At 37.6% G+C, this 16,558-nt stretch overlaps 1 protein-coding gene across 1 annotated transcript in view; it reads right to left on the minus strand.

Moving 5' to 3' along the window:
• LOC129409854 (putative leucine-rich repeat-containing protein DDB_G0290503) overlaps nucleotides 1-13,895 on the minus strand; it is a 23,765-nt gene extending 9,870 nt beyond the window's left edge. The window contains exon 1 of the mRNA XM_055156675.1: nucleotides 13,507-13,895. Within this exon, the coding sequence (XP_055012650.1) occupies nucleotides 13,507-13,823 (317 nt within the window). The 5' untranslated portion in view covers nucleotides 13,824-13,895. The remainder of the gene's footprint in view (nucleotides 1-13,506) is intronic.
• Nucleotides 13,896-16,558: the final 2,663 nt, after the last annotated feature.

A 16,558-nucleotide genomic window follows, 5' to 3' on the forward strand; every position in this document is an offset into this window, starting at 1 on the left:
AGATATTTACACAGTGTAGTCTGTTTTCAATAAACCTGCAGAAACATGCTGGTTTGATTGAGTGTGGACATACATAAGTGAAAAGACATCAGTGGGATCGTGCTGCCACTTGAGGACTTACAGCCTCCTACTCTCAGCGTGGTGATGAAATATGTCTGAGGAGGGGGGGTGAACAAACCTAACCAGAAAGAGCAGAGGGAGGGGACAATAAAGAGGTGCAGGATTTCACATCTCAGTCTAAATGTACATGAGCGATAGGATGTGATGAGCTGTACATCATGTTGCACTGGTTTGAAATAAAATCACACTGTGACGCTGACTTGACTATTAAATTTGGAGTAAGCTGTTGAATGAGGACAAGATTCAGAGGAAGTTAAAGGATCTATATTACGCAAAATTGACTCTTGTGGGCTTTAAGCCATGTTAGAATACTGTTACCTCCTCAAAAACATACCTGGAGTTACGCTTGCTTCATTCACATGTATTTCAGAAATCCTTTACATCTGTTTACTAGCCAGGCTGGTGCCACCTAGAGCCTCCAGTCAATTTCATTTCTCTCCAGTGACTAGGTCAGGAATCTGAATACACTAGACGGTTTGCAAGAACCCCGGAAGTGCGAGTCCAAGCACCAGCCACTCAGTGAAGAGCCATACATTCTGTGTTGGCAACGATTCCCAAGATCGAGGATTTAAAGCCGGAACAAAGAGAATGTTGGTGAATTTTATCAAGGGGAAAGACGTGATTGTCCTTCTTTCTACGGGATTTGGGAAAAGCTTAATATACCAGTTAGCCCTGTTAGCAGCGCATTACATACATCATGACCAAATAATAGTGATTGGTTCAATAAAGTAAATAAAAAATACCCACGTACCATTGAGCGAACGAATCCTAATGCTGCGAGGTCAGACAGTTTCCACGAAGTGAAACTGGTCGATGAATCAGGCTATCTGTTTACATCTCCAAAGCTCAAAATGTTCTGTTGTCCCGTTGTGGTAGTTTTCATGTTAACAGCTACCTTTTATGTTTAGTTCAGTAGAGATGGGCAATTCCAGAGCTGAAATCATCCAAATGATTCTAGTGAATATGTATGGGCTTTAAAAACACAGTGGAGCTCTTCCTGTATTACGACATAACATCACAAGGTGTCTACATAACATCACAAAAGTGCTTTCTGTATGAGACAAGAACACAGCCTAAATTAGCAGGAAACACAACTCCAGATATGTTTGTAATGAGGAAATTTATAACATAAATCATAAAATAGCATAATATGGTCCCTTTAATGTAAAAAACAAACAAAAAACAGTTGAGCATAAAGTTTAGTGTTTAGTGACGTTGTACTACATTCAAATACCTCTATTACAAAAGCTACAATATTGCTGCTCATATTTTACCTCCTAACAAACCCATATAAACCTATCACAATAACAAATTCTTAAATGTGATATATTGCTGACGTAAATAAGCTCATGACTGAGCTGCAAATAAAGCTAAATAATAGAGCTAAATAAACAGCAGACTGCGACACTTAAGTAATTAGTTTAAAATTATGGTTCAAATCTTATCATATTACAAAAAAAATATATATATATAAAAAAATTCCCACTAGTACAAAGACTGATTTTTGCTTCTGGTCTTTTGGCCTAGATATAACAACAACAACAATTATAACAAATACGCACATGCTTAGAGATGTTTAATAAGAGTACAGTGTAATTTGCAGGGTCAGACTTTCAAGACATTCTCCAAATGCTTTGTTAATTGTTAAAGCTTCAAACTGCTTTCTTTAAAAGCAATTGGCATTACATTTCTTTGAAATGTTCAAAGAAATGGAAGCAAGCTTTGCATCTGTTGAGAGAAATATTAACCTAACATACTCTACACAAGCCCTGAGACTGTCACCTTTGACCCTGAGAAAGTTTTCAGGGGCTAAACCATGTCTCTCTCCTCAGCGCTTACTGAAAAACACGCAGTGACTTGTCTCAGCTTTGCCTTTGTTGCTTCACTCAAACAAAGCTCCTCTGTTAATTTGTGGGATTTCAACCAGGAATGTTTACAGTTGCTTTTGATGCGCCATGGCAACTGATTTCTACGAGATCTCCAGTGGATACTTTTAACTCAAACTTCAAGGTAGTGTGTGCACAAGTTGAACAAGGGAGAGAAGAAATTGTCTCTGCAAACCCAGGGACTGTAAAAAAGATAAAATGTTGCAACGCTACAAATTTGCAAGTGCCCTTTGGGTGCTTTCAACAGCATTTTTGGTCAACTTTACTACAGAATTGTCTCTCTGGTCTAATGTATACTTAAATATAATACTCCATCAATGTCAATTACTAACAGTAAATTTACATGGAACCACTGCAGTTCTTGAGAATCTTAACAAATGCTCTTCACTCATCCATGTCTGTCAAACAAAGCACAACTAATACCAACTGTTGACTCATCTTAACTTGAGAATCCACTTTTATTCAGTTCGGACTAACACAATACCATATTTTTAAGTGTATATAAGAAAATATAGATGATAAATGATACACTGAAACTAACTTATGCCACTGACACTAACCCCAAAGCAGGATTAGAGCAAAAACATAGTCTACTGTACACTATATCCTTATTGTATTACATTAATAGTACTTAGTAAGTACATTAGCATCTATAATGAGTCATAGAAGTTATTTTTTCAACCATCTACAACTCTTACGTGAAAAATAACAATCTCGTACAAAGAAAATATATCCACAATAAATAACTGACACACAAAAATCAATGTTCCAAATATAATTTAAGGAAGAAATCACGGCAGGCCTTCTTTTGCACTAAAATTGAACAACTGTGAAATATATATACTGTATCAGAACAGAAAAGTACACATTTTAAAGGGCTCATATTATTCTATTTTCTGATCTATGTTATAATGTTGTTTCCTCTGCAATACCTGGAGTTGTGTTTCACTAGTGATGTCATGCGGTAATACAGGAAGCACCTTGTTTTACACTCTCTACACCTTCACTCCAATCATTTGGATCATTTCAACCCTGGAATTGCCGATCCCTACTAAAAAAGGTAAACAGTAGCTGTTAATTTGAAAACTACCACTACATGAGCATTTTGAGAGTTGGAGATGTAGACAGACTAACAAAAAAGGGGTACTCAAACGTGTGAATGAAACAAAATACAACTCCGGGTATGTTTCTGATGAAGTAACAGCATCATAAAATGGTTTAAAGCTCACAAGAATCTATTTTACGTAATATAGAACCTTTAAACTCAATACACCTACACTAGAATCATTTGGATCATTAGAGTGCTGAAACTGCCAAACTAAAATGTAACTGTTAACTTGAAAACTATGATTTCATGACATCACAAACAACTCCAGGTTTGTGTTTGGTGTGGTAACACCATCATAAAACGGCTTAAAGCTCACAAGAATCCATTTTGCATGATATAATACCTTTATTTTTTTCCAGTTAGAACTTGCTAGTAGACAACTTTTGAAAAAATAGTGCGGGAAAATTCAACAGTAAACACAGCGGCTCTCTGGCAACAGACTGGTACAACAAGCTACTGCCAAATGGTCTATCAACACGCGCTCATGAAAACAGGCAAATAAAACAAAGTGCCGGCAGTGAGGGGAGCAGACAGCACACACAGTTTAGTTGAGCTTTATTGGTGAATTCAAACAAGAGCTGGAGCGGGTACAGTGGCTGAGTCATGGTCTACATTAGGGGTATAATGAGTCACTGCGGTGGGCAGTGGAAGGTCTCCTGGTGCAAAAAGGCAGATCACATCAAAGCAACATACAGAAAACTGCTCAAGTGGATATTTTATGAATGCTCCTATATTACGCAAAATTGACTCTCTGGAGCTTTAGGCCATGTTGCTACCATCCCAAAAACATACCTTGAGTTGTGTTTTGTTTCATTCACACATGTGTGAGTTATTATTAGTATTATTAGTCTGTCTACATCTCCGAAGCTCAAAATGTTCTAATCCACCTTGTGATGTCATGAAGCAGTAGTTTTCAAGTTAACAGCTATTTTTTTAAACTTTTTGTTTAGTAGAAACTGGCAATTCCAGGGCTGAGATTATTCAAAATTATTCTAGTGATGCTATATGGAGTTTAAAAACACGGTGGCGCACTTCGCAATGTGGAACAGAGCGTTTTCTGGTTGAGAAAAGAACTCAGGGTTTCTGTGTTAAAACGTATGACTGAAGCAGAACACAAAAAACTCCAACTCTTGCGATGACGAAACACTAACAGATCAGAAAACAGAGTAATATGGGCCCTTTAAGAGCACTTTGGCTTGCACCCAATGCAATGGCCTTCACAGTACCACAGTCTTATGACCTCTTATGATTTTTATCATGGCCACTCACTGCATACTTCCTCTTTTTGGTGCACTATGTAACTTTTCTATGGCCTGCCAACTGCTAGTCTCCATGGAGGTGTTATTGCTTTGTATGGTAATTCAACTCTCAATATGGCATGAAAATAATCTGTCTCAATAGAGAAAAGCAAGTGATGTCAACAGGTCGCAAATGACTAAAAGCACCTGTAGTAGAAAAAAAAAAAAAAAAAAAAAAACTCAAGAAAAGTTACACAGTGAACCTTTAAGCTAATTCCACATGGAGGTAGATGAAATTGACATAAAATTATATCTCTATTTTCTATTATTATTATGGTTCTGATGATATTTTATTTTAGCAATACATCCAGTACATACCAAAACATGCCTCAGAATGCCATGATTGACGTTCAAGTACTGGACAAAAAGTGAACAGACTGTAAAATTTAATTGCACCAAGATAACTTCATACCTGTGTTTATAATATATATATTAATATATATAATACAGGTAACATGCCACAAGCTTGTTTTATGTTTTATTCTTTTTATTTTTTTTCTGCATTTCTAACAGGTTTAAACAGTTCAACAGTAACTGCATGCTTGGCTGTTTTAATTTTGCATTATCCCTAACAACAATTTCATTACTATCTTTTTTTGAAAATACCTCCCATATACAATCAATGAAAAAAGACCAAACCAGTAGAAGAGAACATAAAAATGGAAATGGTCAAATAAAGTCAGATGTGCTAGACAGCCCCTGGATAGGGAATGGGTTAAATAGAAACTGATAGAATCAAACATCTATAGAAAGATCCTATACCTAATAAAGTGGCCTACTGCTGCCTCATATCTTGTATCCTCAGGCATCTCTCTCTTACACCACAAATAACTGACACTCTCTTTCCAGTTCTGTCTGGTGCTCGATTTGAGATTCAGCTCTTTTCCACAAACTTGTTCTACTATTTAAATATGCAGAAGTAACTTTTCTAGTGTTGAGTCCATCACAAGCTTGTGTCCATGGAAATGTCTACGCCTGGACAACTTTGAACTTATCAATATAACACTCAAACACATTTTTATATATGTAAAAACACGTGTTCTTACTGTGTACAGACTGAGGTCATCTGCACAGATCAGACATGTAACTTGGCTTTAGACACCTCTTGCTTATCTCCATGGAGATCAATCAATTTACTTCATTTATACAAAGTTGTAAGTTGTAAGTTAAAAGAACATCCATGACATATTAAAAAACAATCCCATAATGCCATACTGTGGATGGCAGAATCTGGGCTACATCTCCTTAGAGACATGTGGTGGTGTCTTACTTGCAAGGCAGATAAAATCGGCTCAATAAAGGGACTAAACCATAATGAAAGACCATTAAAACACAAAATCCCATTGAGCTGATCAAATAACTCAAAGCACAACGGTAACTCTATATCAAACATTTTGTAACAGAAACACTGCAGTGAATGTAAGAAGGAGTGCCTGCAGTAGCAGTGCGGTGTTGCCAGATGCTGGGCGGGTCTCTCAGCCACTTCTGTTTGGACCACACAAGGCCAGTGGAAAGCTCCGGCAATGGAAACTGGAGGGCATTGGGACTTTGTTTTTGCCACATGCACAAATACAATTGATCTTTGTGGGTTATATGGAGTTTAGTGCAAGTAATAAATACTGTTCCAGTCACCTGAGGCAGCAGCACTGGATACAAGGAGATAACAACAGACATTATGGCAACATTATGACATGTGGTTTTTAGACAGAAAGATAATTCAGTAAATGGTGTTTAATTCAGATTGGTATCAATAAAGGATGTATCAATGTGAATAAAGTGTATGGCGCAACAAAAGGTTGTTTAAGAGCAACACACTGTATACCACCATTGTTGCAAGATGAAATTAGATGCAGCATTTCTACTGCTGAGATTGTGAAATAGCCTCAAATAGGGGCATGTTTCCAGATGTAATCAGATTGTTTTCTTTTTTTTGGACAAGCCCCTTGAATTTGACTCAGAACCAAAATAACTGAGGCCCTTCCTTTCCTTTAAATATGATGAGATTCCTCAAGAATGTTTAATCTTGCTATAGGCACTTGGATGCAATTCTCTTCTTTGGTAAGTTAATTTTCCTTTCAACAGTTATGGAGCATGCCTTGTTAAACACATAAAATACCAGGCAGGAAAAAATCTGATGATCAAAAACACCTTCTGACACCTTGAGGTAATGAATGGATTTTTAGAGTAACTGTTGTATTTGGAAGAAAAAGTACAATGAATCTGAACAAACAAACAAAAAAAAAGTTTTTCTTCTTCTTTCAAACTTTTTCTATTTCAAACATTTTCTGTTTCATTTTTGTCTTTGCCACGTAAGTTTGCCTCTTTGCATTATTTTCCTTAACAAAATTATTTGTCTTATTACTCCAGAAATTAGACAATAATCACATTTCTGGTGTAAACAGCCAGTGTAACAGAGTATTAGTAACAGGTGACCATGTTTTCACAAGGGCTTATAGGGCTTATATCCACTTGTAGGTCATATTTACTCTGCTGCACCAACCCACTGCTGCTGATGGTAAGGAAGGATTATAAGGATTCTAACGACAGTGTTGTTTATTTGACCATATACTAGTACTGTTCATACTTCATGACAGAAAAGCCTTTTAAAACCTGCTGACAAAAGATTATACAGTGTTGACTAAAAAATAATCAAACTAACTTCAACAGAAGCCAAAGAATGACTTATGGGTAAAGTAGCCAAAAACTCACCAGATAAGAGTACTGTTACTTATAAAATAATATTACAAGTACAGATCAGTGGTCTAAAAGGGAATTACTCAAGTAAGAGTTAAAATGTATTTTGGCAAACTACTACTTAACTTCAACTAAATAAGGGTAATTGGAAGGGTAATTAGTGAATATATGACTTCATTTGTAAATAATTTAATATAAAATACATCACTTTTTAAATAATGCACAAAAGACTATAAACACTACAGTAACTCCCATCAGCAGGAGCAGTGAAATGTTCAAATCATTTAACATTATCAACATAAAGTTTTTGTCACTGGGGACAGATCTGAGTCTTTTACTCAAGTACACTGTAAAATAATATACTCAAGTAAGAGTAAGAGTTTCTAAAAATGACTCATAAGTAAAATCAAATACGGACTTGAGTAATTGAGTACTATCCAGCAATATGCTTGTGGAGTTACAATCTAAGAAACTGCTGAGATCAAATCCAGTTGTGTCAGGGCACATGTAGCAATAGAAATGACTGATGTGTGTTGATAGATAAATCCATTTTTGATTACGTGTCATCTTCCGTTGGCCCAGATTCAACAGGAGCCGTTTGCCATGGTGTGAAAGACGAGTTTCCAGTTGTGTGAGTTAGAATTAAACTGTTTTGTATTCAAATATATTCAGATCCATATAGGAACATGTGTTTCCAGCCAGATAAGTGTGTGTAGAGGGAGTAGAACATGCTACCGGGGTTGGCACACTGGGGATGCACATTATACAAAGTGTGACTAGTCTAGTTGTATTTTCTTTTCTTCTTCTACTCTGGGTGGATGATATTGACAAATCATAACTCATAAATAAATGCACTGCACAAATAAAACATAACATTGTATTGTTAATAATCTTTTTCAAAGGTTTATATTATTTAGACAATATACTTGATATTTTACTTCATCATCAAACCACAATTGCAATATTAATATTTGGAGATAGTAACTCTAATCTATGCACATATTTGCCAAATAGTGATAGGTGATATGGCAAAAAATAATGATTTTGTTTTCGCGTATTGGTTGATTACAATTTTATATTAAATTTTTCCTTTAATTTCCTTATAAAATACAAGTAAAAATGTCTTTCATGATCAGTTTCATAAACACAAACATGGAACATTTGTCAGGACCATTTAACACAAAATAAAAAATTATTCTTCCAAAGTCTGAACTCTGCTGCGAACCACATGCTTTTACTGACTGAGGACCGGCTGCAAACCTATAGATTAAAATCAAATCATTCACAATTTGAAACTTCTTGGATCTTGAATTGATTAAAAGACACTACAGCCCTACTGTTAGCTAAATCAACATTTATAAAACTGTGTGAGTATATATAATATAGCGGCCAAAAGCAAAATGATGTCAAGTATTTGATGGGTTAATAATAGGCTTATGGGTAGATAGCATCAAATCTACTATAACTCTGACAACAACAGCACATTTCATAATGCGTGAATAAAATAAGACAGACATGCTGCCTGCCAACAGTCTGACTCATGGTACACTGATAAACTTCACATGCAGCTGATAATCAAATGTGCTTATTTAGGCTTCTGGCCCCAGTTGTTTTTAGCTCACTGTGTATTAAAGGAACTATATATGTAATCTACAATCTTACAGTTTTAAAAGTTGCAACAGACCTGCATACAGAGTATGTGTAGAAGCATTACTTATTCTCAGTATATGGACAGGCCTTGCCTCATGAAATGTCAAACCTACAGAATTCACTCACTGAGCTACAGAGGCTGCAGTAACATTGGTTAATGATTAATGGATGCAAAAATACACATATAAAACTTAACATAAACTACTTGGCCATCATGTCTAATGTTTTAGTTACATAAAAAGGATCTGCATTGCAAATGTTATCAGTAAAAGCGATGTATTTTTCTCTTATATGAAGCCACAGATAGGTCATGGTGAAATTAAAAATCTAAATCTTATATACTATCCCTTTAACATTTCATTGTTGTTGGTATTCTCCTCTTCAAAAGTTGAATAATGAGCTTGTATGGCTGGCCCGGTTGCCTGATAATGGCACAAGGTTTTGAAAGAGCACTTGCAATGCAACAATATATGTCTGTTTGTCCTGTAAAATTAAGACATATCAAATATTTATACTGTCTTTAGGCAGATGAGTTTCTAATGCTTCAGACTCAAATAGCTGTGAGTTTTGTGTCTTTGAAATAAGCAATCTATTACCCAGATCTATTATCTATTATCTATTATCTATTATCTTGAGCTGTCACAAAGGGGATTCATACCTAAAGATGCCTGAGTAACGCCCAAAGCAGAGGTCAGTGCAGACGTCACACGTTTGAAGATCATCACTTTGAAATACTAACCCTATCACTGATTTTCATTTACAATTTTTGAATTTTATTATGGCTGCTAATTCCATATAATACAGGCTAAAATAAAACCATGCGCACAGATATGCCATAAAAGTTGAATCGTGATTTGATTCCTGTGACAATATTTTTGGCAAATCAAGAATGATGTCTCTTTGTATTTTTAATACAGATTGATATCAGTCTGGGCCTCATGCCCTCTTTTGCGTCTCAAGTTCGACCAAACGTGAGCGTGCAATTAGATTCATTTGTTTCAGTGACACATCTGAAATGAAGGAGCTCATTGTTCAACTCACCACCTTGATCTCACCTCAGATTAATAGAGTTTAGTGCTTCACTCATTGATTCTACAGAAATCTGCAATGTTCTCCAGTCCCCTGTGATATTTGTTTTCCCTTTACTTTTTTTGTCCTATACATGTGTGATACATATGGATCATGTGTATCTCTGGTTGGTTTATCCACCTGTCAATCACAGCCACTTGAAAACAGGGAGATTCCTCAGTGACAAGATTCGCAACCTCGTAAAATATTAAAGAATTCTGGATTCCAGCTAAGTGACAATATGCTTTTGTGACAAAACTATTATATTGTAATTTAATAATTTTCTGTTCAATGCACTTTTTTCCCACCCACACCTCCTACTGAACCTAGCAGCCTAGCTCTGTGTGAGTAGCAGATGGATTTAGCCAATCACAATAGAGATTACTAGTACAATTACAAGTAAATGTACATGAATCATGATAAAAGTTTCAACTGTGATCTAGCTGCAAGAAAAGTTGTTGACATATTGCCCACCTCTACATAGAAGCACGTTTCAACAATTTTTAGCTTTTGTTAAGGGATGTTGATGGGGCATTAAATTGAATTAAAGTTTGTCAAATTGTGGTCGGAGCAAAGCTGGCCGTACGCAGTTTCATGTGAGTCAGCCTGGCTTTAGTATACAAGAGAAACTGTAGGCCTGTGGTTCTGACCTCAAGAGCGACATAAACATGCAACAGAGCTGAGTACTGAAATGCTCTCCTCTTCTGTGCTGCTGTCTTTGTATTCCACTATGGTGCCTCATATTGCCCGGGACCTCCACACCCTGACCTCAGGGGTTGTCTCTGAATGAGCAGGCACCCACAGTCCTGTTTAGGGCGTGACAAATTCATAACAGGCTAGAATATGAAAAGATTTAAAATTATACCATACTTAGGGATGTCAGGATCAATTTGTTAATCAATAATAGGGATTATTCAGGCTCCAATGTAGAGAATAATTGTGAGAACTTTAAAAGCAAAATTACACCATTTCAAGTGAGTCTAAGTTAAAAGTAGACCTACATAGACTAGATGTAGACTTTTTTTCTTGGCTTTAACTTTATCATTTGGAAGGTCTGGTTTCATAAAGCGGGTTTCATAATACATACTTAAGATGTGTTAATATATTAGAGAATGTGAATGAAAGAAAATAAAGGATTTCACTGTTGTTTGGTAGTGGCATCATTGAAAACATGAGATAAATTTCACTAAAATGTAATACTGTGACATCTCTAACCATACTACAAGATGTTCAAGAAGTACACTTTCTATCAATCACATAAAACTAATGTTACTTGAAATACTATCATTATATACAAATTATACAAAACTTATGATACAGAAACTACTATTATGACTAAGCAAGCGTTATTGAAAAAGAGTGCTCGCAGATTCCAGTTGGGCACAGAGCTGTAAAATCTGCCCGGAGTTATCTATGGTGTTCAAAGACAGAGCAAACATGTCATGAAGTCATGGCTCCAAAGCGGCTGTCCTCTGATCAGTTTGACTAAAGGAGGCATAGTGAATATAGGCCAGGGCACTGGGCCTGCTCAGTCAGGTGTGGGTGTTTGCACAGTAAGGTACAGTGACACAACAACCCTAAAGGCAAGCAGACTGATACCACTGCAACGCCAAGTCATTTTATGCATTCTATGTTTGTAGAGGATTAACAAAACTGAAAATAACAAAGACTGTTATTAGTATGTTCTGGATTTCCTGAAGGATATAACTTTCTACTTCTCAAGTACTTAACAGAATCTCCATGAAGTACCCAAATTATAGCCTTACCATCACTGTAACATAGCATTAGAGAAGGTTACAGTAAGTTCACTTCCTTTTTCCACTGTTTACAATACCATCCATACATCTAAAACATGAAGATTTCATTTAAATATATAACCATACATGCCCCAACAATTCTCTTATCTCTGTATCTTCAGCCTTCATCTTCAGTCAAGTTATAAGTAGTTTTTTTTTATTTTATTTTGTAAAAATGTCTACTTAATTCTACAAATAAATCGCAGAATGATACAATAATTAGCTATAGAGGTTACTTTTTCAACCTTCGACAGCTCAAATCTTTTTGCATTACAACAAAAATAAGACAAATCTCCCCATTATTGCAAATAAACTATGCACACGATAAACATTGAGCCCATTGTTCCAGTTTTCATATATTGACAGTGATGGGAAGAATACTTTGAAAATGTATTTTGTTACAGAGCACTGAATACCTGCATTAAAAAGTATTTTGTAAACTATTCTGATACATGGTCCAATCAGAGTACTGTACTCTGAATACTTAGAATATATTACATTAATTTGCATTTAAATGATAGTGTAAAGATACAGCTAGCATTAAAAACATCTCCATGTTTGTTTCATAGTTTGCTTTTTTATGGCTGATCAGAGAAGGAAAAATCACACCTGCACTCACTGCAAGAGCTATGTTTTATATTTTTCTCACAAATTTTGAGCAGATTAAAGCCTAAATTATGTTATATTCCATTTTAGAAAAGTAACTGTATTCTGAATACCACTAAATGAAAGAGTAACCTGAATACAGTTTATTAAAATATTAGTAGTATTCAGAAAATGTATTCTCGGTGCATGTATTCAGTTACTTCCCAACACTATATATTGAACAATAAGTCAATATAGTAATTATCATGACAAGCCTAGTCAATAATTAATATTTCTTTAAATTATCAACATATTTGAAATGTTAAAAAATATTTTTAACCTGTTACACATGGTAAAGATGCTTGTGTGACGGCTTAATAAATTGTGGAGTCATGGAGCTGTCATTCACTGGCTTCAGCTGCACTCGGGCTGTGTTTGCTCGCATGTCTCATTGAACCAAGCACAAAGAGCCAAATGTAATTCAGGTAAGAGCATGGTCACACCTGTGCGGCAGGTTCTTCTTTGTTCTATTACACTTTAAGCAAGGCCTTCCTTCCTCACAGTCACCTCACCTGCTAATGTAGATGAACTATACAAAACAGACATCACAATAGTCAAAACATCAACAGCACCTGAGTCAGGTACAGTCTTTACTGAAGGGATTGACCACAGAGCTGATGAACCTGAAGTGTTTGAAAGGATAGTTCAAAGTGTATTGTGGTCTGGCAAAGATGTTTTTAGTTGCGTCTGTCTGTTGTATTCAGGTACTGTAGGAATGACGGGATAGCCTACGTATATGTTCTTACATAATAGGTGAGTGCAAAAAAATGGCATGATTTAACTTCTGTGCAGACAAACACTATTATTATTTTTTTTGTTATAAATGACCTAAAGTAAATATTCACCTCAGTATACCTCTGTGTGTGCATGCAGTGTGTGGCTTGGTTTTTCAACAAGAGCCTTACATGACTAAACTAGTTTGTCCACAGCTCTCAGAAGTAACAAATCAAAAATTTGCCAAAGGGAATAACAGCTCCCTCACGCTGCTCTGGTTACTCACTTGGATGCTCTCGTTGCCTGTCACCTTAGTCTGTGAGAGTGGGGCTGGTTCCAACACTTGGGGCCTCATGTCGAAAAATTATTGATCCATTTATTCACGTGTAGGGGCTTGTTATCAGCTAAGTAACAAACTCACAAAACCCAGTGGACTCGACAACACCAATCTTGCATCTTACATAAATAGGTTGAATGTAATAATAATAAAAATAAAAAAGATCTAACTTTTAAAATGGTTTACTTACATGTGTCCAGGGCTAAAGCTGTCTGGCTCTCCAGTCTCCGGGAAGAACACATCCTCTGCTTTCTGCTTGGGCTTTTTCCTCTTAAGTTTTAGTGAAAACATCCCTTTACTCTTCTTCTCTTTGGGGGACACAGGGGACATGAGCGAGGGCAGGGTGCTGTGGTCCACTGGGCTGACCGCTCCGGGACTCGACGGTAGAGACACGGCACTGCTGAGGATGCCATCTTTGCTCGCTGCCCTCTTTATGTCCTTATTCTCTTTATCCAGAGACTTGGATTTAAACAAGTTCTTGACTTTTAAAGTGCTGGATTTACTCATGGTGGCGGCTGCAGCAGGTCCTCGTCAGGAGACTGCGAACAAGAAAACAAAACCATGAGGAGAAGAGCTCTGCACAGAGTGATTCACGAGGCTGAACCTGCAGAGCGGGTTCGCGCCGCAGTTTGGACTTGCCCCCGCCGAGCGCGCGCCTCAGGTGTCAACAGGTAAGTGTTTGGATAATCAAGTGTGCGCTCAGTGCGCACGTACATCCGCTCATGTGCTTCACACTAAAGTTGGCCAATATTGTCTCTTTGTGAGTTATCCCCACCAGTTTAACCAGCTATCGAACTGGTGGCGCAAAATATAAATAAATACATTTTTGTTTGTTAGGGAGGCATTTTTATTTGTCTTATAGTGGCATATGTAGGTTATGTACTCGTGATATGTTTTAGTTTGAACTGCATTCCGTTTATAAGTAGGCTCCCTAGCGAATTGCCATGTTTTTTTTTTTTTTTTTTTTGTTTTTTTTTTATATATATCTCAGGAGCTGTAGCTCTCCACCTCCTTCAGTATCTCCCCAATAGGATTAAGGAGTTATATGCCCTACACATGACGCGGAAACATTCAAAACTGATTAATCATATGCCGTTTTCATTGTTGGCTCTATATGAAGTTTAACTTTGTGCACAGATAAAAGGATTAGGGGTTGTAGTCTCGGCATCTAAATGTAACTCACGACTGTACAGCTTAACTTCGTGCAATCTCCAGCGTTTTGCATTTTTGTTTGGTCTAAGTATCTCTGGAGACTTCTGGGCTACATCGATAGGATAGTTCCATCTGCTGGGCATGTTAAAAATGGCAGCCAGAGGCCACTGGGTGTAAAATGTTGTGATAAGAGGCAATATCAAAAAATAACAATAATAATAATATGAACTGTACACAGACGCGTGAGGCGCGTGTTTCGAGCAAACTTTGACTACATGAAACCTGCATTTGTTAACGTCATTCTAAGAAAAAACATTTCGGGACATTTTCACCCGGACTTCTAATGACCACCCCCTAACTCGGACTACGAGACTTTAGTGAGGAAAAAACGGGAAGTCAGACTGTCCGCTGTTCTCGTTAGTGTTTAATCCCTGTGAGATCTGACCATATTACTCAAAAAACTTTTTTTTTTTTTTTTTGTTAAACTAAAAGGTCTTTTAGCAAAGTCTAGATATTTGTGGTAAGTCAACCTAACTGAATGTGTGCTCTTCTGATCTCCTGTACATGAGGTCAAATGGAAAGCATTTGTAGCAGGTGCACCAGGGCACTGAGCACAGAGCCAGACAACGAGCCTAAAGGAAATACTTGGGGAAGGGCTGAGATAAAGTGTTAAAGAACTGGACACTGCTGGCTTTGCTCTGGTAAACAATTGCCAAAGCAGGACACACCATATTATTTAGACCATAAAAATAGGTATTTATTTTAAAGGTAAAAAAAAAAAAAAAAAATCTAACACATACAATACAAGCTGTAATAACTATACAAAATATGCCAACTGTCCCAAATAACACATTTTGAACAGCACTATAATGCTGTAGAAAACACAGAAAAACCCTAACACCTGATTATCTTTCCAAAAAGTATTCTACATGTACAGTATAATGAGTCATAGAAGTGATTTATGGAAAAAAAATTAAAAGTAGTGTTTAGTGTGGTGGGATGTATTATTATGATGTAAATAGCTTGTAAATAGTGTGTCATTGTGTGTTAGTGTGAAACAAAAAACACAAAAATAACATAATTTTAGTGTGGTGCTATTATTATGTTGTGAATAGCGTGTCAAACTTACCCCCAAAATCTTATTAAAGCCTGTAGGATCACAATGATTGTGGTCCCTGTGTGATCCCTGTGAGAGGAGTGTGGTCCCTGTGAGAGAGGAGTGTGGCCCCTGTGAGAGTGTGGTCCCTGTGAGAGGAGTGTGGCCCCTGTGAGAGGGGTAAGGTTCTTGTGTGAGGAGTGTGGCCCCTGTGAGATTGTGGTTTCTGTTTGAGAGGAGTGTGGCCCCTGTGAGAGAGGAGTGTGGTTCCTGTGAGAGGAGTGTGATCCCTGTGAGAGTGTGGTCTCTGTAAGAGAGGAGTGTGGCCCCTGTAAGAGAGGAGTGTGGTTCCTGTAAGAGGAGTGTGGTCCCTGTAAGAGAGGAGTGTGGTCCCCGTGTGAGAGGAGTGTGATCCCTGTGAGAGTGTGGTCCCTGTAAGAGAGGAGTGTGGTCCCCGTGTGAGAGGAGTGTGGTCCCTGTAAGAGTGTGGTCCCGAGAGTGTGGTCCCTGTAAGAGAGGAGTGTGGTCCCCGTGTGAGAGGAGTGTGGTCCCTGTGAGAGTGTGGTCCCTGTAAGAGAGGAGTGTGGTCCCCGTGTGAGAGGAGTGTGGTCCCTGTGAGAGGAGTGTGGTCCCTGTGAGAGGAGTGTGGCCCCTGTGAGAGGGGTGAGGTTCTTGTGTGAGCAGTGTGGCCCCTGTGAGATTGTGGTTTCTGTGTGAGAGGAGTGTGGCCCCTGTGAGAGTGTGGTCCCTGTAAAAGAGGAGTGTGGTTCCTGTGAGAGAGGAGTGTGGCCCCTGTGAGAGTGTGGTCCCTGTAAGAGAGGAGTGTGATCCCCACTCGTGCTGAACTGGCTGGTGCCTGCTGCCTCACAGTGAGATATTTATTTATTTTAAAACTTTCACGAGTTTACAAGCAAGTGGAGTTTTGGAGGTGTGTGCTCGGATGCTGCTAATGGTTTGGGCAAATTTGTCACGAGTCTGCCGTGAGATTAGGCTT

Source organism: Boleophthalmus pectinirostris, unplaced genomic scaffold, assembly GCF_026225935.1.
Source record: "Boleophthalmus pectinirostris isolate CB_2022bp ecotype Guang Dong unplaced genomic scaffold, ASM2622593v1 HiC_scaffold_10, whole genome shotgun sequence".
NCBI classification, from domain to species: domain Eukaryota; kingdom Metazoa; phylum Chordata; class Actinopteri; order Gobiiformes; family Gobiidae; genus Boleophthalmus; species Boleophthalmus pectinirostris.